This window comes from Triturus cristatus, chromosome 2_1 (genome assembly GCF_964204655.1).
Source record: "Triturus cristatus chromosome 2_1, aTriCri1.1, whole genome shotgun sequence".
In the NCBI taxonomy this organism is placed as follows: Eukaryota; Metazoa; Chordata; class Amphibia; order Caudata; family Salamandridae; genus Triturus; species Triturus cristatus.
The window spans coordinates 905588213-905615866 of NC_140581.1; the positions used below are offsets into that span (position 1 = coordinate 905588213).

A 27654-nucleotide genomic window follows, 5' to 3' on the forward strand; every position below is an offset into this window, starting at 1 on the left:
GTGGTGGCCTCATCCCGTGCATGCCCTCCTGCGACCCAGAGACAACTCCAGCACCTAATGTCTGCTTTGGCTGCTTCTGCCTTCCTGAACCTTGCGTGCAGAGCAGATCCTAGGGCAGCACTGGGAAGCCTGTTTCCTCAAGCGGCGGACTGTGTTGATGCTCAGAGACTTCCACCCCTCCTGTGTGCGTCGCTTCTCTGTTGTTGTTGGACATTCCTCTGCCTAGGAACATTGGGTATGGTGCTGGGTCGAGGGGTTGGCATGGGCAGAATTCCGAAGAGTGGTCAGGGATGAGGCTAGCCCCTCGGGGGTGGTCGCCTAGTGGACGGACGGGCTTGGGGTGGTGTGCTCTCCTGACATGGCTACTGGCACAATAGGTGCATAATGCTCCCCATCGAGGTTTGAGAAGTTTGTTTTTGTGCTGTTCCTTGTTCACTTTAGGGGAACCTTACCGTGCGGGAGGGAGACGCCGGGGGTCTGTTATGAAGGCCCTCCTCCAGTTTATAAATACTTTCTCTACCCCCCCGTCTGGTGGGGGTCCTTTCCTACTTCTTTTTCCCTATTCTCCTACATTTCGGGTCTGGTTCCAGGGCGACAGGCACACTGCTGGGGGGGGGGGCCGTACTCATCTGCAGAGGTGCAGGGTGGGGGGTTGGGGGAGGGGATTCTGTATTCTTTCATCTTTTTTTCCATGGCCTCCTTTTTCTTCTCTGATTCTTTTTGTTTTCTTTTCTGGGATCAGCGTGATACACCTCCTTTTGCTATGCCTCGTTGCCGTTCCATGTGTTCACAACTTCCGGGGTGTTCTTGGGGAGTTCTGGCGGGTGACTGCGGGCGCAACTGTATACTATGTGTTTCCCCATCCTGATGTTCTTGTGTTTGCGCCATTGACCGAATAGATTGCTGTAAATCGCTAACGTTCATTACTCCGCATATCCGTGATCGTTGTTTTTAAAATTGCTTGTCACCTGATCCTTCTGCCTCGTTTCATCATAAAATGAAAACCTCTTTCTCCTGGTGCCCTACTTACGCTGTTCACAGTATTAGCAGTACGATTTTGCTCCCCGAAGTGCTGCCTGTGTTTCTACTTGTTGTTATTGCTCTGATTGCTTAGCGGCCGGCCCTGGGGGGGTTGTAGGCCCATACTTGTTCTTCTTGAACTGTCAATAAAGGTTTTAAAAAAAAAAAAAAAAAAAAAAAAAAAAACTTAAGTAGGAAGTATACACCAAAAGATTGCTACCTTGCGTCAGTAACCAATATATTCATAGCATGTGTTGGCTGCAGATACATATGCTATGCATACTTCTGCCATGTAGAGTTGGGTCCTGGACTCTGCAAGTTGTTTTATCTGTTTTCCTTGAGTAACTTTTATGGTCGGCGGCGTGCTTCATAGCTCCTCCTCCTCGAGGCTTTGTGTATGTTCAACGGATCCTTTATTAGATTGTTTTTTTCCGCCATTGGGCTTGGACGGACTACATTGGAGCTCTTCAGTTTTCAACACTTACACGGCCTACAGAGGAAAATACGAACAATTTATATGATTTGGATTCAAGTGTCTATCGACCGATGTCAACATTAGTCGAGAATGTCTGCCTCCGGGTGATAGAAGTGAAAGAAAGTCCATTTCGGAGGTGCCCTTGGTGCAGGGCAAAATATGCTCACTAAGACACTTATCAAATATGTAACTTGTGCTTATCACCGGAGCACCAGGAACAAGAGCTTGCAGCATTCAACCTATTTAAAATGAAAAAGACGCTGCGGAATAGAAGAGATTGGCGCCTACGGAAATGGCGGCTGATTGGGAGTTCTCCCACGACGAATCGCAGAGTGAAGATGACTTTGACACCCATACAGCAACACAAGGTGGAGTAGTCATCGCGAGCCCTCACTATGTCGCCTCTGGAAAGTCCAGCGGGGATGAAGGAGCTCTAATCCACATTAAGGACACCACACCGAAGGCTACGGTATCTGGTTCGGGACCAAAAAAGAAATCGACGCCAAGAACCGTGAGTAACATCGACACACCATGTGGTAAGCAGATCTTTGACACACCTCCCCCTCCACGCCAGCGTGCGCCACAGCCCTCTGGCTCAGGTCGACACCGCAAGCATGCCTCGGAGCCGAGAAGGGATGAGTACGTTCTCGATTCCAATTGGGCGTCAAGGCTGAAAAATGGAAATGGCACCAACACAACATAGGCACCAAAGCATAAATTGGCATCGAAGAATGTTTTGGCACAGACAAACACTAAACAGGCTTCCACGCCAGACAAGCCATCGGATCAGAAGAAGCGCGCGGACTGGAGCCATTCAGACTCCAAAAATGCATTGACTCAGAAAAAGGAGAAGGAACATGAGCAAACTTCTGTATCAAAGATAAGCCATGTTTCTGTGACAAAGTCAGTGGCACCTTCCACAGCCATACCACAGGCGACAGGGAAGTACAAGACACATACCCAAATACATGAGGAACAGGGCAATGTCTTTGAAGGGCTGCATTCATATATGCATCAAAAACACAAACATTCTTAATAACTGCAGGCACAAGACCTAGAGATCTCACAGCCTCCACCAAAAACAATTTCCACTGAACATAGGGTCACAAGCCCCACAACATTCAGTCAGCCAGAATCCCCAGAAACATGATCACCAACACAGGAAGAGGATAAGGAGGAGGAGGAGGATATACATCAACAGGATTAGGACGCTGATGATTTACGTGAAAACCCCCAGCACAGCCCAGATGCGTGAGATGATTATGATGCGCTTCTACCTAATGCTGATAACGAACCACCAGTCCTATCCAAAGCGTCACTGCCAGATGACACATCATACTCTCATAGTGTTATCCAGAGGGCTGCAGAATAACACAGACTTCGTATGTTATGACTTGTCTTGGTTACTATGCAACCTCCCCAGATTTCCAAGTCCCTGCTGCTCAGGCAGTGAGTGGCATCATTGGATGGTTGGGATGTTAAAAGTGTTTGTGCTTGGGTGAGTGCAGAGTTGGATTGAAAAGGGCTGAGCAGCAGAATGCTGCTCCTGGTGTGGCTTTCCATGATTTACTTGTAACCTGGTCTGAACCTAATTAACCGTCATCTTTTATATCCTACAAGACTACATTCTTGATTGTAACACCTCAACAGAGGAAGAAACAGATTTTTCTGGTAGAGACACTATCGCACAGTGCAATACCTTCCTATGATTGGCTTTGTCTTGCAAGTCTCCAAAGACATATTTAAAGACCCCGTAAAATCCAGGGTACTTACTCCACGAAAGAAAACACAGGCCTTCACCAACAAACCCAATATATATAAGGGGCCAACCACCAACAGACTCCCTAGTGGCCACAATTGCTAGGAAAAGGGCAGCATCCAAGGGCCCTGGAGATGGGCCACCGCCTGATAAGGAGAGTCAACGGATCAATGCTGCAAGGCACGCAAACCACTGGAAAATTGCTAACTGGGTCGGATTACTATCGCGTTATAATAGAGCATCATGGGATGAGATGCAGAAACTAATGCAACATCTCATAGAGGAACACAAAAATGAGGAGTTAATAAATGAGCATAGACAAATTTGAAATGCTACCATTAGATGTGCACTAGATGGTCGTACACTGCTGCAAGAGACATCAGCAGTTCAATAATGCTGCATAGAAATGCATGGCTATGCATGTCCAGATTTGAGCCGGAGGTGCAACATCACATTCTAAACATTCCATTTGATGGGGAACATATCTTTATCCCAGAAGTAGATACGCAGTTAGAGAAAATAAAAAAGATGCATTGCAAAATCAATGGGTGCTTTCTGAGCCACACCTCAAAAGCAGCAGTCCTTTCAGTGTTATCTAGGGTGACAGGGTCCTCCAATTGTCCTACCATGGAAAACACCACCTACCAAAGACACCAACAAACAGGTCGAGGGTGCTATAGAGGTGGCTACAAAAATGGAGAAAGAGATGAAGGCACACCCACAATAGGAGCCTCTACACTCAAACTATGACTTCACAACGCTTTCCTCCGATCACAAAACCCCTGTAGGGGGAGGGCTGCAACAGTTCCATCAGTTGTGGCCAGACATAACATCAGACATGGGTACTACAAATCATCTGGCAGGGATATTGCCTAGAATTAACACACCACCGCCAAATATCCCACCACGAAGTTACATACTAAGTCTAAGGAAGAGGTAAACGTATTACTATAGTAAGGGGCCATAAAACCGACCCCATTCAAACATCACAACAAAGGAGTATATTCTCTTCACTTTCTGATACCGAAAAAGTATGGTTGTCTACGTCCCATACTAGACGTGCATCCACTAAATCAATACATAATATCGGAACACTCTCACATGGTAACGCTTCAAGACGTAATAGCATTGCTTTAGGAAGGCGACTTCATGAGAGCATTAGATCTGGAAGATGCATACTTTCACATTCCAGTTGATCCATCACATCGCAAGTAACTCTTGTTTGTGGTAAGTGGACTTCATTATCAATTCAAAGTACTACTATTCGAGGTAACAACAGCCATAAGAATATTTACAAAATGCTAAGCAAAAGTAGCAGCAAAGTTGAGAAGGTAAAACATACATGGATTCCCCTATCTAGGCAATTGACTGATCATTAGTCCCACCAAATCCAAATGCAAAAAGACACTAAAAATACTACTATTACACAAATTGGGGTTCGCAATCACTGCTACAAAATCCCACCTACAACCGCTCCCAATACAACCTTGTCTCAAAGCCATTCTAAATTCATTTTCGGGGACAGCACACCCCAATCCACAGAGGGTTCTCAATCTCTAGAACCAACTGGATCTTTTTCAGCGACATCGTCGCCTACTAGTCAAAACAGTAATCCGACCTCTGGGTATGAATGCTTCTTGCAAGCAATATGTCCTCATGCAAGACTACATAGGAGACCCCCTACAAGAGTGCTTGACATCACAATGGTCACAAGCAGGGGCAACAGTGAAGATCTAGTGTTGCTTTCACCCAAGGTCCATCACGTCCTACAATGGTGGTGCACCAAGAACACACTAAAAGGGAAAGCCTCGAAGGACCCAATTCTGCATGTAACAATCACAACAGATGCATCACTCCTGGGATGTGGAGCTCATATGGAGGACATTGTGGTTCAGGGACACTGGTCCACACAACAACAAACATTAGACATCAACATGTTAGAACTGTTAGCCATCCAAATGGCTCTCAAAACATTCCTACCCAACATAACTGGGGAAGAATGTCATTTTATGAACACACAATATAACAGCAATGTAATACATTCTGAAACAAGGAGGGACCCATTCCATACAACTATTTTAGCTAGCGCAGAACATATGGAAATGGGCAATCAATCATAAAATTCACCTCCTAGCACAATACATTCCAGGTTAGGCGAACTCCCTAGCAGACTTGTTAGCAGGACGCACCAACAGGTTCAGTGAGAAATTCACATTCCATTACTACATCAATACTTCCTACGGTGGTGAGCCCCAATAATAGATCTGTTTGACATAGCCAGGAACACAAAATGCCAAAACTTCACATTCAGACACTCACACCCTCAATTCATAGGGAATGCACTATGGATAAACTGCTCAGGGATCTTTGCTTACACTTTTCTGCCTCTCCTACTTATTCCCTACGTGGTCTGGAACCTCAGACATCTTTTACCATGCTACTGATATCTCCAACCTGGGCTCGAAAACCTTGGTACACAACATTACCAGAGCTATCCCTAACTATCCAAACCTCCTTACTCACACCAGGGGGCAGAGTCAGACACCCAAATCCTCAACAACTGAATCTTGCAATCTGGCTCCCTCCTGAAGTCTTAGAGTTTGGGTACTTTAAAATGTTCATGCATTCAGGAGGCATATTTAAGGAGGCCAGAAGACCAACCACAAGGGCATGCTATGCCTCTAAGTGGAAATGTTGTGTGCACTACTGTGCTTCAAATGGCATTAATTCATCCTTGCCATCAGAACAACGGCTAATATGTTACCTATTACATCTACAAAAATCACATTTAGCGTACTCTTCAATACGCCTACATTTAGCAGGTATTACAGCTTACCTACAATACATAAGACACCAGTCCCTTTTCCGCATACTTGTCATAAAGGTATTTATGAAGGATTTAGAAAGGGTTATTACACCACCAGTACCTACATGGAACCTAAACATTGTGTTAACAAGACACATTAGCCATCCCTCTGAGCCATTACACAAATGTCAAATACAGTTCCAAACATGGAAGGTCGCTTTCGTTGAGGCAATTACCTCCCTAAGAAGAGCCAGTGAAAAGCATGCGCTCACTATAGATGAGCCGTATTTTCAAGTATTCTAAGACAAAATGAATTTACACGCAAACCCAAAGTTTCTAGCAAAGGTCATCTCACCATTTCATTTGAATCAAACTTTGGACTTACCTGTTTTCTTTCCACAACCAGGAACCGTAGTAGAAAAGGCGTTGCATACATTAGATGTCAAACGTACTGTTATGCATTATCAGAAGAAAAAAACCCTTCAGAAAAACACTATATTTGCAGCATTTTCAAATCCACGCAAAGGCAATCCTATCTCAAAATCAGGAATAGTAAGATAGATAGTTAAATGTATACAAATTTGCTACCCCAAAGCCAAAGAAACACTAACGGCTATGCCTAGCACTTATAAGTCACGGGAAAAAAGGAGCATCAATGGTCTTTTTAGGAATATTCCATTAATTGACATTTGCAAAGCAGCCACATGGATAAACCCACATATTTATGCTAAATACCATTGTGCAGACTAGTCAGACAACAGGCTAAAGTATGGCAAACAGTTCTACGCCCATTATTTCACACCTGCATCATGCCTAAAGCTACAGCGAGAGGGGTACTGCTTTACAGTCTATGCATAGCATGTGTTTCTGCCACCAATACATGCTATGAATGGAGTGTTACTTACCCTGTGAACATCTATTCGTAGTGTGTAGGGCTGCAGATTGACATGCGTCTCCCCAGCAGGTATTAGATGGTGATGCAAATATACAATTATATAGCGTGTTCAACAGCAAAGCTAATTTACCAGACTATATCCTCACTTCCTGTATGGCAAATGAGAAAAAAACATTATCTAACAAAGGAGCCGTTGAACATGCGCAGTGCGTCGAGGAGGAGGAAATACGACGCATGACGCAGACCATAAAAATTCCTCGAGGAAAACAGAAAAAACAACTTGCAGAGTCCAGGCCCAACGCTAGGTGGTAGGAGTATGCATATAATGTGAATCAGCAGCAATCCAAGCTATGAATAGATGCTAACAGGGTAAGTGGCATACTCCTTCTGGGGGTTACTCTGTAAGACATCGGATTCTTCACTGATCTGCCCACGTCCGCATTCTGTTGAGTTGTCTTGCCTGTTCAATAATGCGTTCCTGCTGACTTCACTACTGCAGTTCGAGCGTTGGTGAGGCGCTGTATACAGCTCTGTGACATCACATCTGGGAAGGCACCGGAATTAAGTTGAAGTGGTGACAACAGTTGGAACAAGAGAGCAGTTCAGCTTTTCCAATCTAAAGCATGGGTCAAATTTATGAGTTGGAGAATCTGAAGAGAGACAATGGTATCCGCCAGAAAGACTGTTAACAAAAGTAAGTAAATAACTTGTTTGGTGTGAGGTTTGAAGGGAGTGGTGTCTTTGAGTGAAAAAGAACTGTAAGTTGAGGAGCACTCTGATGCAAGTTCCCATTCATATTAGGCAACCATGTACTTGGGGGATATTCTTGTCTGCCAACAGCTTCCTTGCCTCTCAGATCTCCCCCTGGCACCAGATTGAACCCGGAATAGATTAAATGGCTCTCCTGCTGCTCTAGCATTTAAAGCAAACATCCATGGCATATTGTACGTTAACACCTCTGTTAACTCTCCGATCAGCTCTCAGTTTGTTGAGAATCCGTGATCACACCATAAAGGTTGGGACATTCAGCATAATTCTGGTACATTGAACACCTTCTTAGTAGGCTGACCCATTAGACATAATGTTAATAGAAGCATCCTAGAATGTTTCAGCAGTACCTGAAGTATAATTGTTAGTACCTAGTAATATTTGAGCAGCAGTTACATACTTAAGACTTCCTGTGGCAGCACATTAACACATAATCACACCCGTTTTTTTTGTATTCTATATTATGGTACAAACATTTTGATATGCTTTTTGACCTTTGGATTGAATTGGTACAAAACCTAATGTTGGTGAGGTGTACTATAGTGTAGTTGATTCCCATATATAGTGTGGATTGAATTGTTATATTGGAGGGTTTTCTGTTTCCCGTGATGTTGTTTTTGAAGCAAATATATGATATGATTTGGATTACAATGTGGGCAGAGAAGTAGTATTGTGTATTGATTAAGTAGACTTCTGAAGCATTATATGGTGTGGAAGTCAGTGGTTACAATGGGTGAACTTGTATCAAAAGATTTGTTGAGATATAAGGGGTTATTGGTTGGCGGAACTGTTGTGTTTTAGGGAAAGCAAGGTATTTAGCGTATACTATTAGCGTTTTATCATTACTTTTAAATTACTGTGCTGCCTTTTATGACAAAGTAAGTGGAATGTATCTTGTGTGGAATAATGTGGGGTCCTCTTATATGTAGACCTGCCAAATTGAGAGAGGGGACGTGAAGTGAACTTTTTGGAGGTTTGTTTGTTGGTGTAATTAGTAGTGGACCTTGAAGAGGGTAGATGCTTTTGGCCCGAGTAAGGGTAGAGACAAGGAAATGATGTGGAAGAGTAATAGTACATGGTGTTGAAGTGGTGTATGGGAAGGTTGCGGGGGCCAGACTTGATTGTGAAGGGGCTCGATGGTCGTGTGAAATGTCGGGAGAGCAGATAAACTATTGTGGGCAAGGAGATACTATGCTTAACATTCGTAGGCATATTCTCAGTACTCAAGTCTGAACCTGTAAAATGAGTTATCTAAATGTGATGAGTAACCTGAGGTTCTGGATAGGGGACACGGAGTATTTGAATGTCTCTTTCGTCACCCTACAGAAGTGCCTATAAATCCATTTGCTCCGTTGAAAGCTGGTATTTAAGTTGCCTTGTCAGATCTCTTTGGTGAAGGAGTTACCTCGCATCTCTACTGCCTGTGCCACTGGCCAATGCATCAGCACTTCCCTTTTGCTAGTGCCCCTGCGCCACACTTTGCCTCTGCGCCACACTTTGCCTCTGCTTCTTCCTGATCTATACATTGTGCATGTAGAACTCGACAGACGGTCTCATACGAACTGTTCCTCAATCTTTTCCTTTTAGGTCTCAAATGACACGCGCATGGGATTGTTTACAGTAAAAAGACTTGGAGCCCGTCCATTGCTTACCACTTGTTGAGGGCATTGCCACTCTTCTTTTCTGCTTACTAACGGGTCAGCAAAAGCCCGACCTAACTTCCTCATTGTCACGCCATTCTGCCCGAAAAAAGTGCTTTGACGCAGTGATAGCTGGTAGCGCTATAGCTATTTATATTGGCCAATGCTTTTTTCCATTTGTTTTTTTTATGTTGTGACCTCGGAGCGAATACATTTGTTGTGAAAAGAGTGTTGTTGATAAGGAAAATTCTGGAGACCCTTCAGGCTACCCCCCACGCTACACCCCAATACATGGCTAGTAGTAGAGCATCGTGTTGCTGCGTGCTGTGCGTGAGCGGAGCTACACAAGGAAGTAACGAAAACGAGCCCGGCTGGAGTTTTATCATTCACAATCTGGGGGATCTTGCACCTTAGCAGTGTATAGCAGCCATTTGTAATTATTGCTCAATATGTATTGGTGCGCGTGTACGGTTCTCCGTGACTATTGATTGTGTGCCTTAAGCCCTTGATGGCCCCAGCGATGTTCTTGTGGAAGGCACGACTGGAAGATCTCCTCCTCGTCACAAGCTGCTTCTTCCGAAACGCATCCAGTGTCATTTGCGCTGCCCAACCATTCATGCCGCCTTCGGCTGTCAGCCTTGGAGCTTTGCCAACAGGAATACAAAGCGACCAGCTGACATGTTCACAGCGCACAGGAAAAGTTTATTATTCCATAGTCAGTCTCGGCGTAAGTATTCCCACGAATTCCATGCGTTTCCTAAACGGCCACGCGTGTGTGTGGTTAGTGGGAAATCATGGGGAGGGCTTCCGTATAAGCTGCAGGTTTTTATGCATTATTTTACTTGCGTTTTAACGTGGCAGGTAAAATTGTTTTGTGGCCAAGCTGGAGTTACATCTAGAACTCACCGAGCACTTACCACCTATTGAGAAGGTGGCTCTGTTTATACATTGGTCTGATTTTAACCAGGAAACCAGAGCTCTAATTTCTGTTTTTGTCCTGTTTTGACCAACAATGTGCAGTCGGAGCCTCTCTGCAAGCATGTGAATACGTAAAAACAAGTATAATGCTGTCCCATTTCCGGCCTCCAGATTTCATTCTAGTTCCTGTAGGCCCCTCAGCAGGGCCCTATACATTCTCTTCCTTTGTGTTTGTGATGCTGCTGCTGCAACACAAATGTAATAGCTTCTGTTCCTGTAGTACAATAAATTACAGCACAACCGTCAGTGGCATGTAATCATGAACTTCGAAGTGTTCATGAAAGCCCTGACACGATGCTATTAGTTGACCAAGAAACAAGTCAGTTGTCACGTGCCCCAATATATGGTGTGTAGTTTTTATTGACGATGGAATAACATCATATTCGGTTAAGTGCATGCAAGAGAAATTTTTGTACAGCGTGCATCCTGAACAGAACCATTTCAAGGTGATCTCAAATGTGATGATCAAGGAAAGCAGGCACAGCCAGGTAAAGTAACTTCCGAGAATTACACAATTTAGTCAAGTGAAGAAGCTGGGATTGATGTGAGGTTTCCAGATTACACATCCTGTCCTCCAGCGGTCCTGGATATCCAGAGAGTAGCAAGCCTTGACTAAGCTAGACACAGTAGGTCAATCCACCCCCCACCTTTGCTGGCAGATTTTCACATAAAGCTCAATTTGTCACACAGGTGACTGCAACTTTTCTCTATTTTTGATTGCCACCTTGGGCGAGGTGACGGTTCAGATGGATTTACATAGTGACACAAACTGGTGTGTGCTGGGGAAGTACTTGGAGCAGGATGTAATGCTTTTTCAAATAGTCCGCTTGCACAACAGACTATTTGAAAAACAAGTAGCAGAATGCCCTCCTTTGAGCACTTGCCCAGTACTACAGTACATCATCATAATCATTGGGTATAATAAAAAAAAATGCAAAAGAAGCACAGTGGTATAGCCGGGACCTACTATGCTTCAGGCTGGTTGGTGGGGAGTGGTGACGATGGGATGAGCTGTGCGGTGCTTGGAGAATGAGGTTAGAACACCAGAAGGAAGCTTGGCTTGTTTTTTGGTCTCGTCTACCAGTAATCACAAGCTGTCTGGTTACAAAAAAAATCTTTTGAAACCTTAGTGTCTGTACAACATTTCTAAAAAGCATTTCCAAGCCCTGGTCCCAAAGGCGAGACCAATTGGCTTTGCCAATGCTTGTTAGAACCTGGAGGAGCTTCTACACTGTAAGCTGTCTGTTTTCTGTTTGGCTGCTGCACTGGAGGGAGAACTTGTACTCCCTGTTTGAATATTCACTTGTTTGCTTAAGCGTAGCATCTAAAGAAAAATCAGTGTCACTAGTGTGCTGAATGGCACAAAAGACCTGTTATCGCCACCCCATCTATTTCAGCAAAAAATCCTTTCAAATTTACATTTTCTACAATAATTTTGCAAGCACACTTGTTCTTGCTCTTTATATCCGAAAATAGCCTCCAGACTAAAATAAAAACACCAGTTACAAGCTGTTAGTTTTAGATTGTTTAAGTTCTACTTTTCATTTATATAATAAAAATGTAACATCTTTTGGTTTATTTGCAGCTGGAATGTTCAACACGCCAGGTATGCAGAGCTTGATGCAGCAAATCACAGAAAACCCACAGCTAATGCAGAACATGTTATCGGCGCCTTATATGAGGAGTATGATGCAATCATTAAACCAGAACCCTGATTTAGCAGCACAGGTAAATAACAAGCATGCATACATTAAATACTGACGCTGCAGTCGAAGTTTCGGTCTGTGTTGGCAATAAGACCGTCAGACCATCTTCAGGACGTGGGGTTGATTGTAAAACCAAAAGGTATCCTCCTATAATTTCTTTGAAAGGAATTGGACCCAGAAGCATCAAGGTATTTGGACACGTACACCGTCCGGTTTAAGGAATATCTGCGACCAGTTTACATGCACTTATTTAGTTAAACCGTGCAAGCAACAGCTAACGGCCACAGCGACTTATCCGGTGCGATTTTGACTCCTGAACAGTATCCTTTGTTGGCGCACAATACGTGGTTCCCGTCAGTTCCACATGTCCTGAAGATGGTCTGACGGTCTTATTTCCAACACAGACCGAACCGTCGACTGCAACGTCCATGTCTTCACACAATTGTTGATCTTAAGGAACCGTTTTCTGTTTTGTCAGATCGTCACCACCAATCAGGGTTGAAAAATAATCTTTCTAAATATAACTATTGAACTAAGTTTAGAAAGAAAATCCCTTGTAGGCACTTTTCAACTTATTCCTCCACAGCAAGGCTACTAGATTGGGCCTTCATTTCAGTGTGTCCAAATAGGAATTACCTTCTGGGCAATATGTATGCAAGTTAATAGTAATTACACAGGTATTCTTACCCTGGGTTCAACCTAAACTCACTAGGTCCCAACAAAATTCGATGTCCCGCCTGGGCTACTTATGGCTGAAACATTTACACTAGATGTGTAGAATTAGTAATTCTTCCTAAGGACATCGCCTTTTTAACCTTATCCCAATTCCCTTTTTAGTTTTATTAAATGCACTTCTTGGAATTGGAGATAATTTCAACTCACTCACACAACACACCTTTCTCAACGGAGACGTCTGGCCTCCAGTATGGAGGATGGTTTCTCACCTGGAGAACGGGACACTCAGGTGAACAACACCCTATAATGATGCTAACCACAACATCACCCTAGCGGAGACAGCATACCGCTTCTGAGTTAGAATGTATGGATGAGGGTCTTCAACTGAGTCCTCAATGATTTTTGTGAGCACCTGACTTTTGTTTTGAGGTTCACTTCTTTTGATTATTTACGTTATCTTGGCAGCTAGGCGTCCCTCCACCAAGATGGTATACGCCTGCCGTTGGGTAATATTTGTGGCATGTTGTACAGAGGGACAGATCAATTCCCTTTCTGCCCCTCTATATCAGGTTCTTCTCTTCATTCTCTCTCTTACCCTTTCAGCTTTTCTGCGGTTGCCTGACCAGCCATTCCACTTCAAATCCCCTATTGTAAATAGGTTTCTGATAGGTTTACAACATTTATTCCCACCTTCTCCATTTATTATTCCCCAAGTTGGACCTCAATCTTATCCTCACTTTCCTCATGTGTGCTCCCTTTGAGCCCCTGCACAATTGTCCACTCAGGTTCCTTACCATCAAGACGACCTTTCTCATGTCTATAGCATCTGCCTGGAGGGTCTGTGAACTTCAGGTTCTCTCATCCAAGCCTCCTTACCTGAACATCTACCCAGGCAAACTAGTGCTTCGTACAAGAGCTTCCTTTCTACCGAAAGTGGTCACTCCCTTTCATGTACGCCAATTAATCACACTGCATTCTTTTTCTCTCCGTATTCTTTTTACACTCTGCCTCATCCCTCCAAGAAAGAGACGCAACTAAACCATCTGGACCCAAAAAGGGCATTGTTGTTCTACGTTGACTGCACACAAGAGTTCTGCATGACCGACCAACTCCTCGTAGGGCATGTTGTACTGAACAAAGGACGGGTCCGTAAAGAAGAGGACCATCTCATGATGGTTTGTACTCTGTATCAAAATCTCCTCTTTATTGACGAACAAGCAACCCTCCGAAAGGTTGCGTGCTCATTTCACCAGAGCTGAAGCTGCAATCACTACGTTAGCACACAGAGTTCCAGTCTGGACACCTGCCAGAACATCTACCCAGGCAAACTAGTGCTTCGTACAAGAGCTTCCTTTCTACCGAAAGTGGTCACTCCCTTTCATGTACGCCAATTAATCACACTGCATTCTTTTTCTCTCCGTATTCTTTTTACACTCTGCCTCATCCCTCCAAGAAAGAGACGCAACTAAACCATCTGGACCCAAAAAGGGCATTGTTGTTCTACGTTGACTGCACACGAGTTCTGCATGACCGACCAACTCCTCGTAGGGCATGTTGTACTGAACAAAGGACGGGTCCGTAAAGAAGAGGACCATCTCATGATGGTTTGTACTCTGTATCAAAATCTCCTCTTTATTGACGAACAAGCAACCCTCCGAAAGGTTGCGTGCTCATTTCACCAGAGCTGAAGCTGCAATCACTACGTTAGCACACAGAGTTCCAGTCTGGACACCTGCCAGGCAGCAACTTGGGTTTCTTTGCACACGTTTACCAAACACTGCTGCCTAGATAGTCAGGTCTGCTGGGATCGGCATTTTGCCCGTTCGGTCCTGCAGAACTTCCTAGTGGGAAATTGGTCTGCAGACGCACCACCGGGGAGATATTGCTTGGGTTCTATTCTAAGGTGAGGAATGCCCAGCTAAAAGTCTATCAGATGAACAAGATAATTATCTTCGGTAATGCCTTATCTGGTAGTGACTACAGATTGCTTTCCGACCCACCCATCCTCCCCACTCTGCAACTGGATTTCTAGGGACAGGGTTTTCCCCTTTCAGGGCCCTAGTTTCCCACACCAGTGGTCAGTGTAGTTCATGGTACCACGCCTCTGGCATGGAAAGCCACATAAAGTAACTGACGTCCGCACACCGGGGTGGCGGCTATATAGGCACCATGCCCATCACTTTAGCCTTGGACGACAACACCATTCAGAGCCGAATGACGCACCTACCAGCACAAAAATGTACTGCTCAAGAAAACGATCTGGATCCAGTCTGATGCCTGAGATAATTCTAGGGTGAGGAATCTGCGGCTAGATAGTCTCTACCAGATAAAGCATTATTGAAGGTAAATAACTGCTTCTTTCAGCCTAGCCACTGGGATTGTCACCAGATGTTTTCATGGAAGAATGCTTTTATTCTGGCAAATCATCGCAGCCAGGAGGATTGGAGAGATCCAGGTAGTTTCCATCCAAACTCCCTACATCAAATTTGAAAAGAACACTTCTCACCAATAGTTTTATGCCAAAGGTGCATTTTGTCTTCCTATCTCAGTGACAAGGTTCACTTACCAACTTACTTTCCTAAGCCGCCTTCTTCAGCGGATAGGGGCTCCACACTCTTTAGACAAGTGGATGCCAAAAAGTTTACATGGTAGAACAAAATTCTTCACAAGTCACATCATCGCAGGGTCTCCAGTAGCATCTCCAACCAGTGCTGCCCTACTTAGAAACATGGAATCATTTCTGGGTTATGGCTAATGCTCACTGTTTTCAGTTTTTGCTGATCTCCAACCAGTGCTGCCCTACTTAGAAACATGGAATCATTTCTGGGTTATGGCTAATGCTCACTGTTTTCAGTTTTTGCTGATTTTATCCAGATAAATACAGACAGAAAACCATTTCTTTTCCTGTCTGTATTTATTTTTAAATGTGGATTAAAATGGAAGCTCTTTTGTGAGTGATTCAAAATACAGTCAGGCCAATAGCTTTGCGTATTAACAGGTAAGGGGGTTAAAAAATAGACATTTTAGTAATCTGATAAACTTCTACCCACAGATTCCTTACCTTAGTATACTCCCCAGGTGCCAGACTGGCTTCTGTAATTTTTGAGCAGTCTCCTTCCATGCCAGTAGGTGACGTCACTCAGCTCTTTGTGACATCGTTTACGACAGAAGTATTGTGCATGTGGACTGTATAAGCTCCATCCCAGCGCACTGACCTCCGTTCCGTCTTTTCCGCACCATCGGTGTAGATCCGGAAGAGCTCCCTTCTTTCTTTTTTTGAAAGGATTTCTTCGACTTATTGTCGAAGACTAGCGTGCCTTATTTTTAGGTCTCGCCTGACCCAGCGCATGCGCTGGTCTGGCGAGACTTATTGAGAGGGCTTCAAAAAGTGCTGCCAGCCTAGAGCTACAGTGCATGTGCGCGGGCGCCGCGCTTTACCGCGATTACTTTCACTTTCGCGGTTAGTTATGCAACTGTTGCATGGCTAAACACTTATAAGGTCCCAAAGGCGAGACCTATTGGCTATGCCAATGCTTGTTTCAGAATGGCCTTGAAAAAAACCTCTAGTCAAGCCATATGGAGCCTGTCATCGACAGATGTCGGTGACGGACTCCTACTTGGTGTATCCGTGGCGCCTGTAGAGGGACCACAACTCTGCGATTTGCGTGGAGTATCAGACCATAAATTCCATGGCCATGCAAATCTGCGCCACTCTTGGTCCTATTTGCAAGGGAGGTCTTGGGACCACTCCCAGAGTCGCTCACCTAGATCGTTGTTGGAATCCCAGACTTCTTCTGATGAGTCTCATTAGATATCAAAGAAATCGTAGAACTCTTTGAATTCTCTGCTTCCTCTTGATGGTGCTCCGGAAGGCGGTTGAGGTCCAGGACCTGGCGCTACCAACGGTCGGTCCAGACTAATGTGTTGAGGGAGGTGCTTCGGCCTGGGGTATCCTACTCAGAACCCCTGTGCCCTTTAATGAAACCTTCACATTTGTCCTGCTCAGGCCTGGGCCAAGTCCTGCACAGGCAATCCTGTGCACAGAAAAAAATTCACATCTGGGGTTGGTTCACGTAGACTGGCAACAAGTGCTCCCTCAGGATGTTCCTCCCTGCCGCCACAAGAAGACAGTATCAGAATTGCAGAGGAACAACATTGTTGGTTACAAATTACAGGCAGTTCTGATATAATGAGAAGAGTAACCAGCATAGTGCAGTTCCACGATCAGTGGAACAGCACTATGCCGTTTACTCTTATCCTTATTTCAGAACTGCCTTTAATTTGAAACTTGAGTACATCACTGTTGATAGAGAAACCTTCTTTGAAAATACGAATTAAGGGATTTACTGCATTACTGGAACTGTTCAAAAGGGCCTGATGAAGCGATTTTTATCATGAAATATGCGTTGGCTGATTTGTGCTTGGACAATAAATTTATTAAGGATACAGTTTTTCTTTTAGCCCCTCACACTACTTTCTGTGTTTGAAACTCCTGTGCACAGGACCATTGCTCTCCGCCCCACTCCTGGGTATCCAGCCTTTATCTCCCAGCACCCCACCCATTAGAGCTTGGTGGTCCCTGCCTCAACCTCCAGAATAAATTCTGGCATGTTCCTACCACACCACCGAATAGGGATTCCAAGATAGTGGATACCTTTTGATAAGAGAATTTCTCTTCCACCGGTGTGGTCCGTGAACACCACGTACTTGTTGGGCCGTGATTCCCACACGGTGTGGGATTTGGTTGCGCAAGTGCTGCCCATGGTACCGGATGAGCCTTGGGCCATACTCTCCCAGGCTATCTCTAATAGGAGAGATGTGGCAAAGTACACGGCTGGCAAAGCTATTGCCTTAACAGTGACAAGTCAATGTCATGCCAGTGTAAGGACTACTGGCTTTTCCCACTGGACATGCCCTTCGATGGAACTGGCCAGTAGAGAAATGAGGGTGAGATTTAGCTAACATAAATCTGCTATTAACAACAAACGTATTGGAGCCCCTTTGGTCAGACATTGGTTGGAGAAACAACACTCCGTCAAGGATCTTCAATGGCTCATATTGGAACATGTCCATGCCCCCAAAGATGGTAACACCGACGCCTTGAGACGGAAAAGGGAGGTCTTTTGGATGTACGCTTTACAGACGGCTGAGACAGGTCTCAATGAATTTCTCCCATGGGAGAATGTGATTACTTGAGTCTACCTTACCGCTCACATCACCATTTCTTGGAGTGATCCTAACTCCGATAATTCAGATCCTGTAGAACTCAGAATTATCCTGTTTAGATCTTGTAGAACTCTGGCTAACCCATTACTTGGATCATAGTGATAGAAGTCTAAACTATTAAGAATAATAACCCTTTTCAATCCATTATTTGGATAAATGTAGCACGAGCGGATACTAGGTGATATTCATTTACGATCCTTCTCGAATGCTCTTCTATGACCTTTTTAATAGCCCATCTTTTCAGTACTATTGAATTTGAATGTTCATTATTTTATGAACTACCTAGTAGACTGCTCCCTTTTTTTAGGTCTCGCCTAGCGACACAGCGCATGCGCTGCTCGCCTTGGCGAGATCTATTGTTGTCGGTTTCTTGGCCGAAGGGGGACAGGACATGTGCACGCATATTAAAGGACAGCAGTTGTGCACGCAAACGGCGATGTTAGCACAACTCAGAGGACAGGAGATGTGCACGCGTCCTGTGATACTTTTTTTACGAGATGTGCACGCGTCCGGTGCACGGCATGATCACACCTCCTTCTAGCTCGCTCGCTGGCTCCCTGCCGCCCCTTGTTTATACTGGTAGGCACGGTGTTGAAACATTAGTCGATTAAAAGTCATACCCAAAAGACAAAGCTGGTTTAAACAAATTTGAAGTAAAATACTGCTAGTTCTTGACACCCTGCCGTACCCAACGACAACGCTGGTCTTGCTGCAAAAATGTGTACTACCAAAACCTTATGGTAAAGTTAATTTTATTTTTGGTCTTACTTGCCTCTGAATTCTGTTTTATTAGACAATATGAGAGTTGGAGCACTTCCGAGTCTCAATGTAATATTTTTGCGGCACATGACTCTTCGCCACGGGCTGTGTTATGATAAAACGCACTTTTGATTTACAAATGCGACGTCCCCTTGGGTTGGATCTGGAAATGCTGTGTGATCTACTCACCGAAGATGCCTGGATAGATTGTATGTGTGTAGCAGACCTCTTTAGTGCTCTTGGATTGCAAGCATAGCTATATGTCTCTGTACCATGCGTAAATGCAGCTGTGGACGTTCTTTACATACAGTTTTGTGTTTGAATGGAAAACCGACCAATATAGATTTTTTTCATTTCTCGAAATAGCCGCCCATTCGGGAGATTCTTATGTCTTTACCGAGGAGCATGAATTATACAAAGATAAGCAGCCCAGGTGATGATCTTTTGCATGTAATGGCTTTTTAATAAGATATATGCATGTAAATGAAATCAGAACTGCGCATTTGTATTGATTTTTACAAAAAGGAAATTAAACAAACACTTTTTAAAAATGCACTATTTGTCCATTAGAGGTCAGTGTTAAGATGTAAAACGCAATTCATACAGCGGAGCCAGATCGTTGGTTGCACTTTTGCAAGATCTCAAATATTTCATCAAGGGAATAGCCCTCTTTGTTAATGTATTTGATGAAATACTATGCTTTGGTAGAAATATTTTTGACTTCAGAAAAGCCTTTTATCAACAATAAGTAAACTAAGAGGTCACGTCACAGGTGTCATCAGGCAGTAACGCCTTTTCATATAGCGAAATGAGCCCATGTCGGTGTCCAGCGGATGTGGAAAGCCAGTGTTTATGAACAGATGGAGTATTTCATTAAAGAGCATCTTTTCCCCATTGAGATATCTTTTCCATCTTACAGTTAGTTACATGCACTGTTTATCTCCATTGTGGACAGGATATGTCTTAAATATCTTCTCGATGAAGACTAATTGATAACTATCGTAGTGGGCCGAGTTTCTGATATAGAATTGACTCGCTTAAATTCATGTAGAACCAGTGCTTTAAATGGGCCGGTTCTGAGTACCAGCTCTTTTTTCTTTTGTGTGCTGCGAGAGTCCCGAGCATCTCACCATGAGCCAGATGGAGAAATCACTAGGAGGAGGATTAGCCTGCATTAAAACATCTGGTGGGGCTCATAGAACTTACTGAATATTGTACCGGAAATTGTACGTGGTAAACACAATAATTGAGCTGGGCCTGCACGTATGACAGCGAATACTGCGCAGTTATCAACATTTTCTGCACCGCGTTGAGATTTCTTCATTTCCATTTTTCCAGAAGTTAAGTAGCCATGTCTGTAACATATTGGAGGGCACTTTGAACAGCACACAATAGACCACGTCCAACACTCTATACAATGCACTTTCACCAGTGCAAAGAGAATACATCTCCTCTTTCACAATGTGTGTGCTGGTATTAGGATATGCCACACTGACGTTCCAGGCCTATTTTACCCAGCGTGCACATTGGAGAGTAGGCGCAGGTCTCATGCGCTTAGTAAGGTAAGCTCTTTGCACACCGATATTTGCCCACTTGTGCTGCTGCATAGCAAAGATTTGCATGCTCATATATACATTGTAATCTGACCCCAGCCTAGCTGTGCATTTTATTTAACTGAACTCCCAGTCATAAGATTCTACAGCTGTGTACAAGCTTCATTCTTTAATGCCCCTTCCCCTTGATGCTCATGAATGAATTATTTGTTGTCTCTTACCTTGTTTTTCTAACTTTGCGTTTCTTATTTCTTGTCAATAATAGAACACATTTTATTAACTTTCACGGTGAAACACCTGAGGCTTCCTTGACGATCTTCCCTACTAATAGACTAGCAGAGGGAGAGAAACTAAGGTGTCATGCTCACAAAGCACGTTTTCCTTGTGGAGGATTTTGATAGCAGTCATTAACAAGCATTAACAATGCAATAGGTCTAGCATTTACAATGCAATAGGTCTTGCATTTGCGAGAGTTTAAGCTATTGACATTGTAAATGACGATGCCTTTTATTTATGTTTTACAAACCAACACAAAAATAAAAGGCATGGTCATTTACAATGCCAGTAGCTCAAACTCTCGCAAATGCGTGACCTATTGCATTGCAAATGCTTGTTTTCCTTTCTGTGTCGGGTTTCGGGATTCCCAGACCTCTTAGTATTGAGTAATTGTATTTACTCGACGTTTATAGTTAACCGGAATAACCCCGATGTTGGTGACATTCGAGCAGTACGTGATTATCCTATTGATTTACCTTTTGTCGGACACCTTGAGAACATTTAGAGTCATTAGTTTCGTATTAGTTGTTATATATATATATATATATATATATGGATTTTATTACCGTCCTACGTTATGGCTTTCATTTTGTGCTATTTGCATTAATTATTTTCTTTATCCATTCCAATATGTCTCCCATTCTGGTCGTCGACATACGCGCTTACGCCTTCTTGGCTCTTCTCTATTGCAAGTTCATTGCTAAATCAAAAATGGCGACATTGCCTCCTTTGCTGTATGTTACGGGCTATGCCTTTCACCCACAGCTGATACGTATTTGCACGTTATTCGAGTACGGTCCCACGGGATATAAGGGGGAACCCTTACTCTCTACTCTCACTTTCCCGGGTGAACTACGTACGAATTTGATAGCGGTCTCGTATTTTTTTTAGAGCGAACTCTGTTCCATTCTTGTAAGTACTCTGTCACTTAGACGCTTTCTAAGACAGGATAATTTTGACATCCTTCTCTATACCCCGTTATGGGTTGCTAGCCAATGCAATCTAAGCTATATTATTTATTTTACATCTTCTGTGTCTCCGTAAATATTGTCTATTGAAACGGGGACCTTAATATTTAGATATCGCTCGAATAACTTAGTGCTGGGCTACATGTGGCGAATTGTTTAGACGCTGTAATGCCTTTTTCCACTCTATAGATTGCAGGCTCTTTAACAACTTAGTGCTGGGCTTCAAGTGGCAAATTGCTTAGACGCTGTAACGCCATTCTCCACTCCATAAACTGAAAGTTTTTTTACCTGTTCCCCGGGGGGATCGATTACTCAATTATGTATTTACTTTTTTTATTCTTTCCAGTTGTTTTAATCCCGTTGAGGAGTGTCTCCTGTCAAATTGCAGAGCATTAACTAACTGTAGGATCCGAATATGGACCTGTATTTATATATATGTCCTACGCGACTGTTTTCAAATCTGTAAGTCAGTGCGTATTTAGTATCTCTTGGGCTTTATAATATCGGGGTGTTGCTGGTTTGAGTCACTTATCTGTGTTTATTACATTTTCACTCAGCTATTATTCGAGATTTAGACCTTGTCTTCTAAAAACCACCTTTGGAGATGCATTGAGATCACCTTTTAGAATCCGCAAGTATGTACAGATATGGACTCTTTACCCTATATTCTCAAGATAAAGCATGAGGACATGGCATAGTGATTCTCTTCCTGTTCCTTTGTATTCCAGCTTGCATTAAGTTTTTAATCGGATGACCGCATCGTGGGTCCAGCTATTACAGGGCATCCACTGTGCCTTTACTAAGAAAGTAGGCATGCCATTTTCAAATATTATTCATTTTAAAATGAACCTTCCAGCGTAGGTTAGAATAACCCATAACCATTTCCACAGACTTTATTCCAAGCTGCAGGATAGGCTGTTTGAATTCTAAGGCACCTTAAGAGCCCCGGTGATCCCTATCATCGTTTGGGAATCGGAACAGCCTTTGAAAGTATGTTGAGTAGCCTTCTGGTTATACTCTCTACGTTTTTCTAAAATCTATGAGTATATATATTTTTTGTATCTATACTTCTCTGTCACAAGGTACTTTCTCTTTACACTGGGTTAATTACATACAATTTCTTGAATAGTGTTTGTGTGGTGATGGAAACTTTTTTCTCCTTGGCACTTATCTGGTTTTGTGGAACTCACAGTGGAATTAATCTTGCGCCTTTGTGTTTTTAAGTAATGGTTACATGAGTAAATTGTGTATAGAATTATAAATAATGCTCTGTTTGTCCCACAGAGTTTTGTTTACATATCATACGGAGCTTTCAAATGTATCAGAATATAATTATGTATAAAATGTTTGACAGACTGTTTTTCTGATTCTCGAGCAACATATGAAGTCCGCTCCCTGATGAAGGATGGTACATGGTATTTCCGAAACGTGCGTCGGCGCAATTGTGTTGGTTTTGTATTGTATACTTTAAATATGTTGTGTTATTTGTAATTGTGTCCTTAGTTGGGAGTGTATGGTAACTGTTAGTCTTTGTAACACTGTTAGTTTTGATTATATGTTCTTTCTTTGGTCTGTTGATGTTTTTTGTGGTGACATGTACCGAAATGATATGGTTTTCTCCCTATTAGATTAGGGCTGAATTTCAAATAATATTGTGTATGTTTAACTTGCTATATGTGATAAATAATATATTTTAAAAGAAGAGATAAAATATTTTTACCGTTTGATAATAAAAGAAATTAACTGCTCCTCTGTGGGACATTATTTATTGTTAATTAATGAATGATGTTAATAATCTGGTAAGGGGTTGATTGTTGTATATTTTGTTGTTTCTTCCCTGGTTCTCCCCTTAGTTATCTGCTTTACAGGGACCCTCTTCTGTATATTTTGTATTTTACTGGCCTTTCTGGCAACATGACTGATTTGGAACGATTCAAAAACAGTAGGGTCACTGCTAGGTCAGTGGGCCTCAACGTGGCCCTGTAACAGCCACAATCTGCCTTCTCTGGCTACGACGGGAAGGGTTACCAGCCACGTCCATTCCCTCCTAGCCACTAAGGCCAGCAAGAATTGCAGTCTTTTTTTGGCTGCAGACAGCAGCTCCCACGAACCCTGTGAGAACCGAAGACAGAGGTTGACCCAATACCAACCGCAGTCTCCCACCCATCAAGCCAGCCACAACTCAAAAACCTCTTTAGTTTGCCCTCTTTCCACCGTGGGCAAACTGTTGATAGCAGGATGTGGTACCACCTGCACAAAGGCAGGAAATAATTTCAGACCAGGGAAAACTAGTTCAGGTGTTCACAGACACCACTGCCATGTGGTAATGCAGCAAGCAGGGCAGGATAGTGTCGTGGACCCTGTCAAGAGGCCCTGTGTCTCTGGACGTGGTTGGAATGCCAGGACATTTTTTCTGGTGGTTCAACATCTGGTGGGTTCTCTAAATGCCAGAGCAGACAAACATAGCTGTCTATGCCTCGTGAATGGCGTCCCCTTCGCGAGGTGGTTCAAGGTCTCTTCAGAGATTGGGGAAAACCTTGGTTAGATCTTTTCCCCACTGCAGAGAGCGCACAATGTCAGTAGTTGAGCATACTGGAGTTTTCAAGACAGCTGTCGCTTGAAGACGCTTTTCGTCTTGAGTGAGGTTCAAGACTCCTAAATGACTTTTACACCAATATCACTCCTGTCCATAGGTCTTATGAAGATCAAGAACGACCGGGCCCAAGTTATCTTAGTGGCCCTGGATTGGGCAAGGAGAATCTTGTATCCCGAACTCATGAGCATTAGTCATCCGATCAGGCTGCCCCTTCCGGAGGATCTCCTGCCACAGCAGCAGGGCAGGGTTCTGCATCCAAACCTGTCCACCCTCCACTTACATGCATGGAGATTGAGCGGCGACAGTAGAGTGTTTACCGCCCTCATGAAATGTGATACCTTGGCAACCAGGCTTCCCTCCACAAAAACGATTTACGCCTGCCAATGGGACAGATTTGAGGCTTTGTGTGTTACGAAAGCTGTTGATTCTCTGCATCCTTGTCTGAAGTTCTGCTGTTGTTTCTAGCCTTAGTCCAACAAGGCTCTGCTTTGGGCACAGTTAAGGGGTACTCACCCCATTTCAGCCTTCCTGTGGTTGCCAGATCAACCTTTCCTGTTCGTCACCTGTTGTGACATATTTTCTTAAAGTTTTGCAGCACGTTTCCTCCCACGCCCTTCATTATAGCCCAATGGTACCTAAATTTACTCCTCACCTTTCTTTTGTGCCCACCATTTGAACCAATGCACACTGCCCTCGAAGACAGCTGACCATCAAAAAGTTCTTCCTTATGGCGATCACATCTGCAAGGAGGATAAGCGATTTGCAGGCCCTTTCTGCTAACCCCTCATACTCTTCCTTCTTCCCTTACAAGCTGGTTCCTGGATCCGGAGCATCCTTTTTAGGGCTCGCGCAGCGAGAGCCCTTTTGTATGCGGTTTGAAAACGGAGCCTGGAATCCCACATGCTCGTGCGTGTGCTTTTCCTTTTGGTTTCCGTGATTGGCCTTAGCGTGCGAGTATTTTTCCAAGGCAGCACGCAATAGGCCAAAGGCGGGCGCATTGCTCCGCCCATGGCCTATTGGTGTCGGTTACCCGCACCGCCGGCCATGTGGCTTCAATTATCGTGCCCAGACACGGGCGCGATAATTGAAACCACATTGTCTCCCGCGCGCGCACCACTCGTTCCTTTGTCATTACGCTTCAAGCTCGTTGCCTGCCATATGCTGTTCCTGTCCCAGCGCACATCTTCAACCCCTCCCACATTGCTTGCCCGCTCTCACCACCCCTTCCAGGTCGCTAACTGCCCCTCCCAAATTCCCCTGTCGGTCCTTGTTAAACTTCAACTGAAGCGCGGCGAGAGGGAGCTGCGGCCACCATTGTTCGCTATGCGCAAGTGTTGTTAATCTAAACGGGCGCCCGTATGTCATCTGTTGGTAAACTGCTGGAGTTTAGTTTACACTCCTCGTACCATTCGCTGCCTTATCTGACCTCCTCCCTCTGCAAATGGGAGTCGCGCGCCTTTCTTTTACTTTCTACAGCTCGTTGTTTTTTAATGTTGCCACAAAACACCATAATAAATAGCCTAGTCAGGGATCCTTGTAGGTAATTTTATTTCACGCTCCACTCTCCGCTTCACAAAAGTGCTCCCTGGTGGTTCAAGGTGGAGCCCACCCAGATACGGTCTGTACCTCGGTGAGGACTCGAGCATGAAGCATGACGCTATAATTTTCAGGGTGTGAGAGTCCTGTTTTCAAAAAGGGAAAGTCTCTAGTGTGTAAGGTGTATGAGAGATAACCTAAACTGGTTTTATTATTTTCCGTTGAACAGTACATTGTATTATTATTCGAGTACACAATTATCCCACATCGTACAGCAGTATATCACGTGACCCTATATCCAACCCTCCAAAAGCACTTCTGCACAGTTTTACACTTATGATATCCACGCCCCACACGTCCGCCTCAAAATCCCTCTCATCAGTCTGTGTCAGAGGTTTCATCTTCCTGCAATGGTGGCGAGTCGCATATGTCTCCTCTGAATTTGTTCCATGCACCCCCGCCTGATGAACACTGATCTTTCAGCTAGCATGGCCATATCCATGTCCCTTCCCCATGCGGACAGCGATGGCGCCTCCCCCGTCCCCCATTTTTGGGCTATGTTCCGTTTAGCTATCACCATACCCAACGTAGCCCAGCTCTGAGCCTGGCGGGTAAGGTCATTAGGTTCCCACACATTTAACAGGCAGCGCCTGGGTTCCGGCACCAGTGACACTCCCCCCGACTGGGACAGCGTCCGCATCACCCGCCTCCAGTATTCTTGGATTATGGGGCACTCCCATAAGGTGTCAAAAAGGTACCCTCCTCCCCGCAACCACGTGAGCAGAATGGGTGCGGTGCTCTACCTATTCTATGTAGAGTATGCCTGGTGTAGTGTGAGCGGTGCAGAATCCGGAGCTGTACCAACCTAAGCCTCGAGGGTATACCCGCCTCTCGCGGCGATGCTAGTGCCTCCCGCCATTCCGGGTCATTAAACTCTCCTACATCGCTGGACCATTTCTCTCGCAGGGGTCCCATTGGGTCCGGCAGGTTGTTTACTAGTTTACGATACGTGAGTGATGTGGCCTTTTTTGGCATATAATCTGTCAGCAACCTGTCCTCCATCGGCGATGCCTCTGGAACCTCAGTGCCGGGCGCTAGTTTTGATAGTAAGGCGTGTTTAATTTGCGTATATCGGAACCATTCCGAGGGTGCCAGTTCGTATTGTTGTTGCAGGCGTGTGAATGGAACTACTGCACCCCCCTGCCACATGTCGCTCACCGTGGAGATTCCGATGTTGTCCCAATTATCGAAGCCCTTGCTTTTCCTGAGCCTCCCAAACCGCTTCGTATCCCATAGAGGCGTGAGCTGGGTCAAAACTCCTCTCCATCCCAGTCTAGCCTGGGCCGCGTGCCATATGGCCACGGTCTGTCTCAGAGGGCCAATTAGCTCGGGGGCTAGCCTTCCGTCGTACAAGGGCAATAGCGTACCCCTCGTGCCCAGTATGTCTCTGTCTGCCTTAAATGCTGGGTCGGATTGTGAGACATGGAGCCATTGGTTGACTACCTTCAGCTGTGCCGCCCAGTAATAAAGCTGGATATTGGGGAGCGCTATCACGGTCACGGTTCACGGTTTAAAGTCTTTATTTCGATTTTTACATCATAAAAGACAATTGAAAACAGTAAAAATTAGACATACAGAAGATAGGTAGTTTAAAACCATCACAATTACAATTTCATAAATTACAAAAAACATTCATCGTTAGAAATAGAATTAAACAGTATGATGAAGACCTAATACATGAAAAAAAACCCGTTGAGAAGTTAAAAAACGAGAGCAAGATCAAGGTGCCTGCAGATATCTTGCTCTAATCACCCATGCCCACCCCAGGAATTTGGCTACGCCCACAACTACCACCTCAGAGGTATTGGTACGAAGCACCCATATAGCCTCAGCACTCCCTCTGACTTTAAGATGGCGGCAAATGGGTCTAATCCATTTGCTTCTTGGAGCATAATAAGCTGGACATGCAAATAGGAGATGGCCGACACTCTCCTTATGACCAATGCACCAGGGGCAGA

General features: G+C 44.3%; 1 protein-coding gene across 1 annotated transcript in view; it reads left to right on the forward strand.

Moving 5' to 3' along the window:
- Positions 1–27654, forward strand: part of UBQLN1 (ubiquilin 1) — a 512801-nt gene that overhangs the window by 390461 nt on the left and 94686 nt on the right. The window contains exon 7 of the mRNA XM_085633159.1: positions 11927–12069. Coding sequence (XP_085489285.1) covers positions 11927–12069 — 143 coding nt within the window. The remainder of the gene's footprint in view (positions 1–11926; positions 12070–27654) is intronic.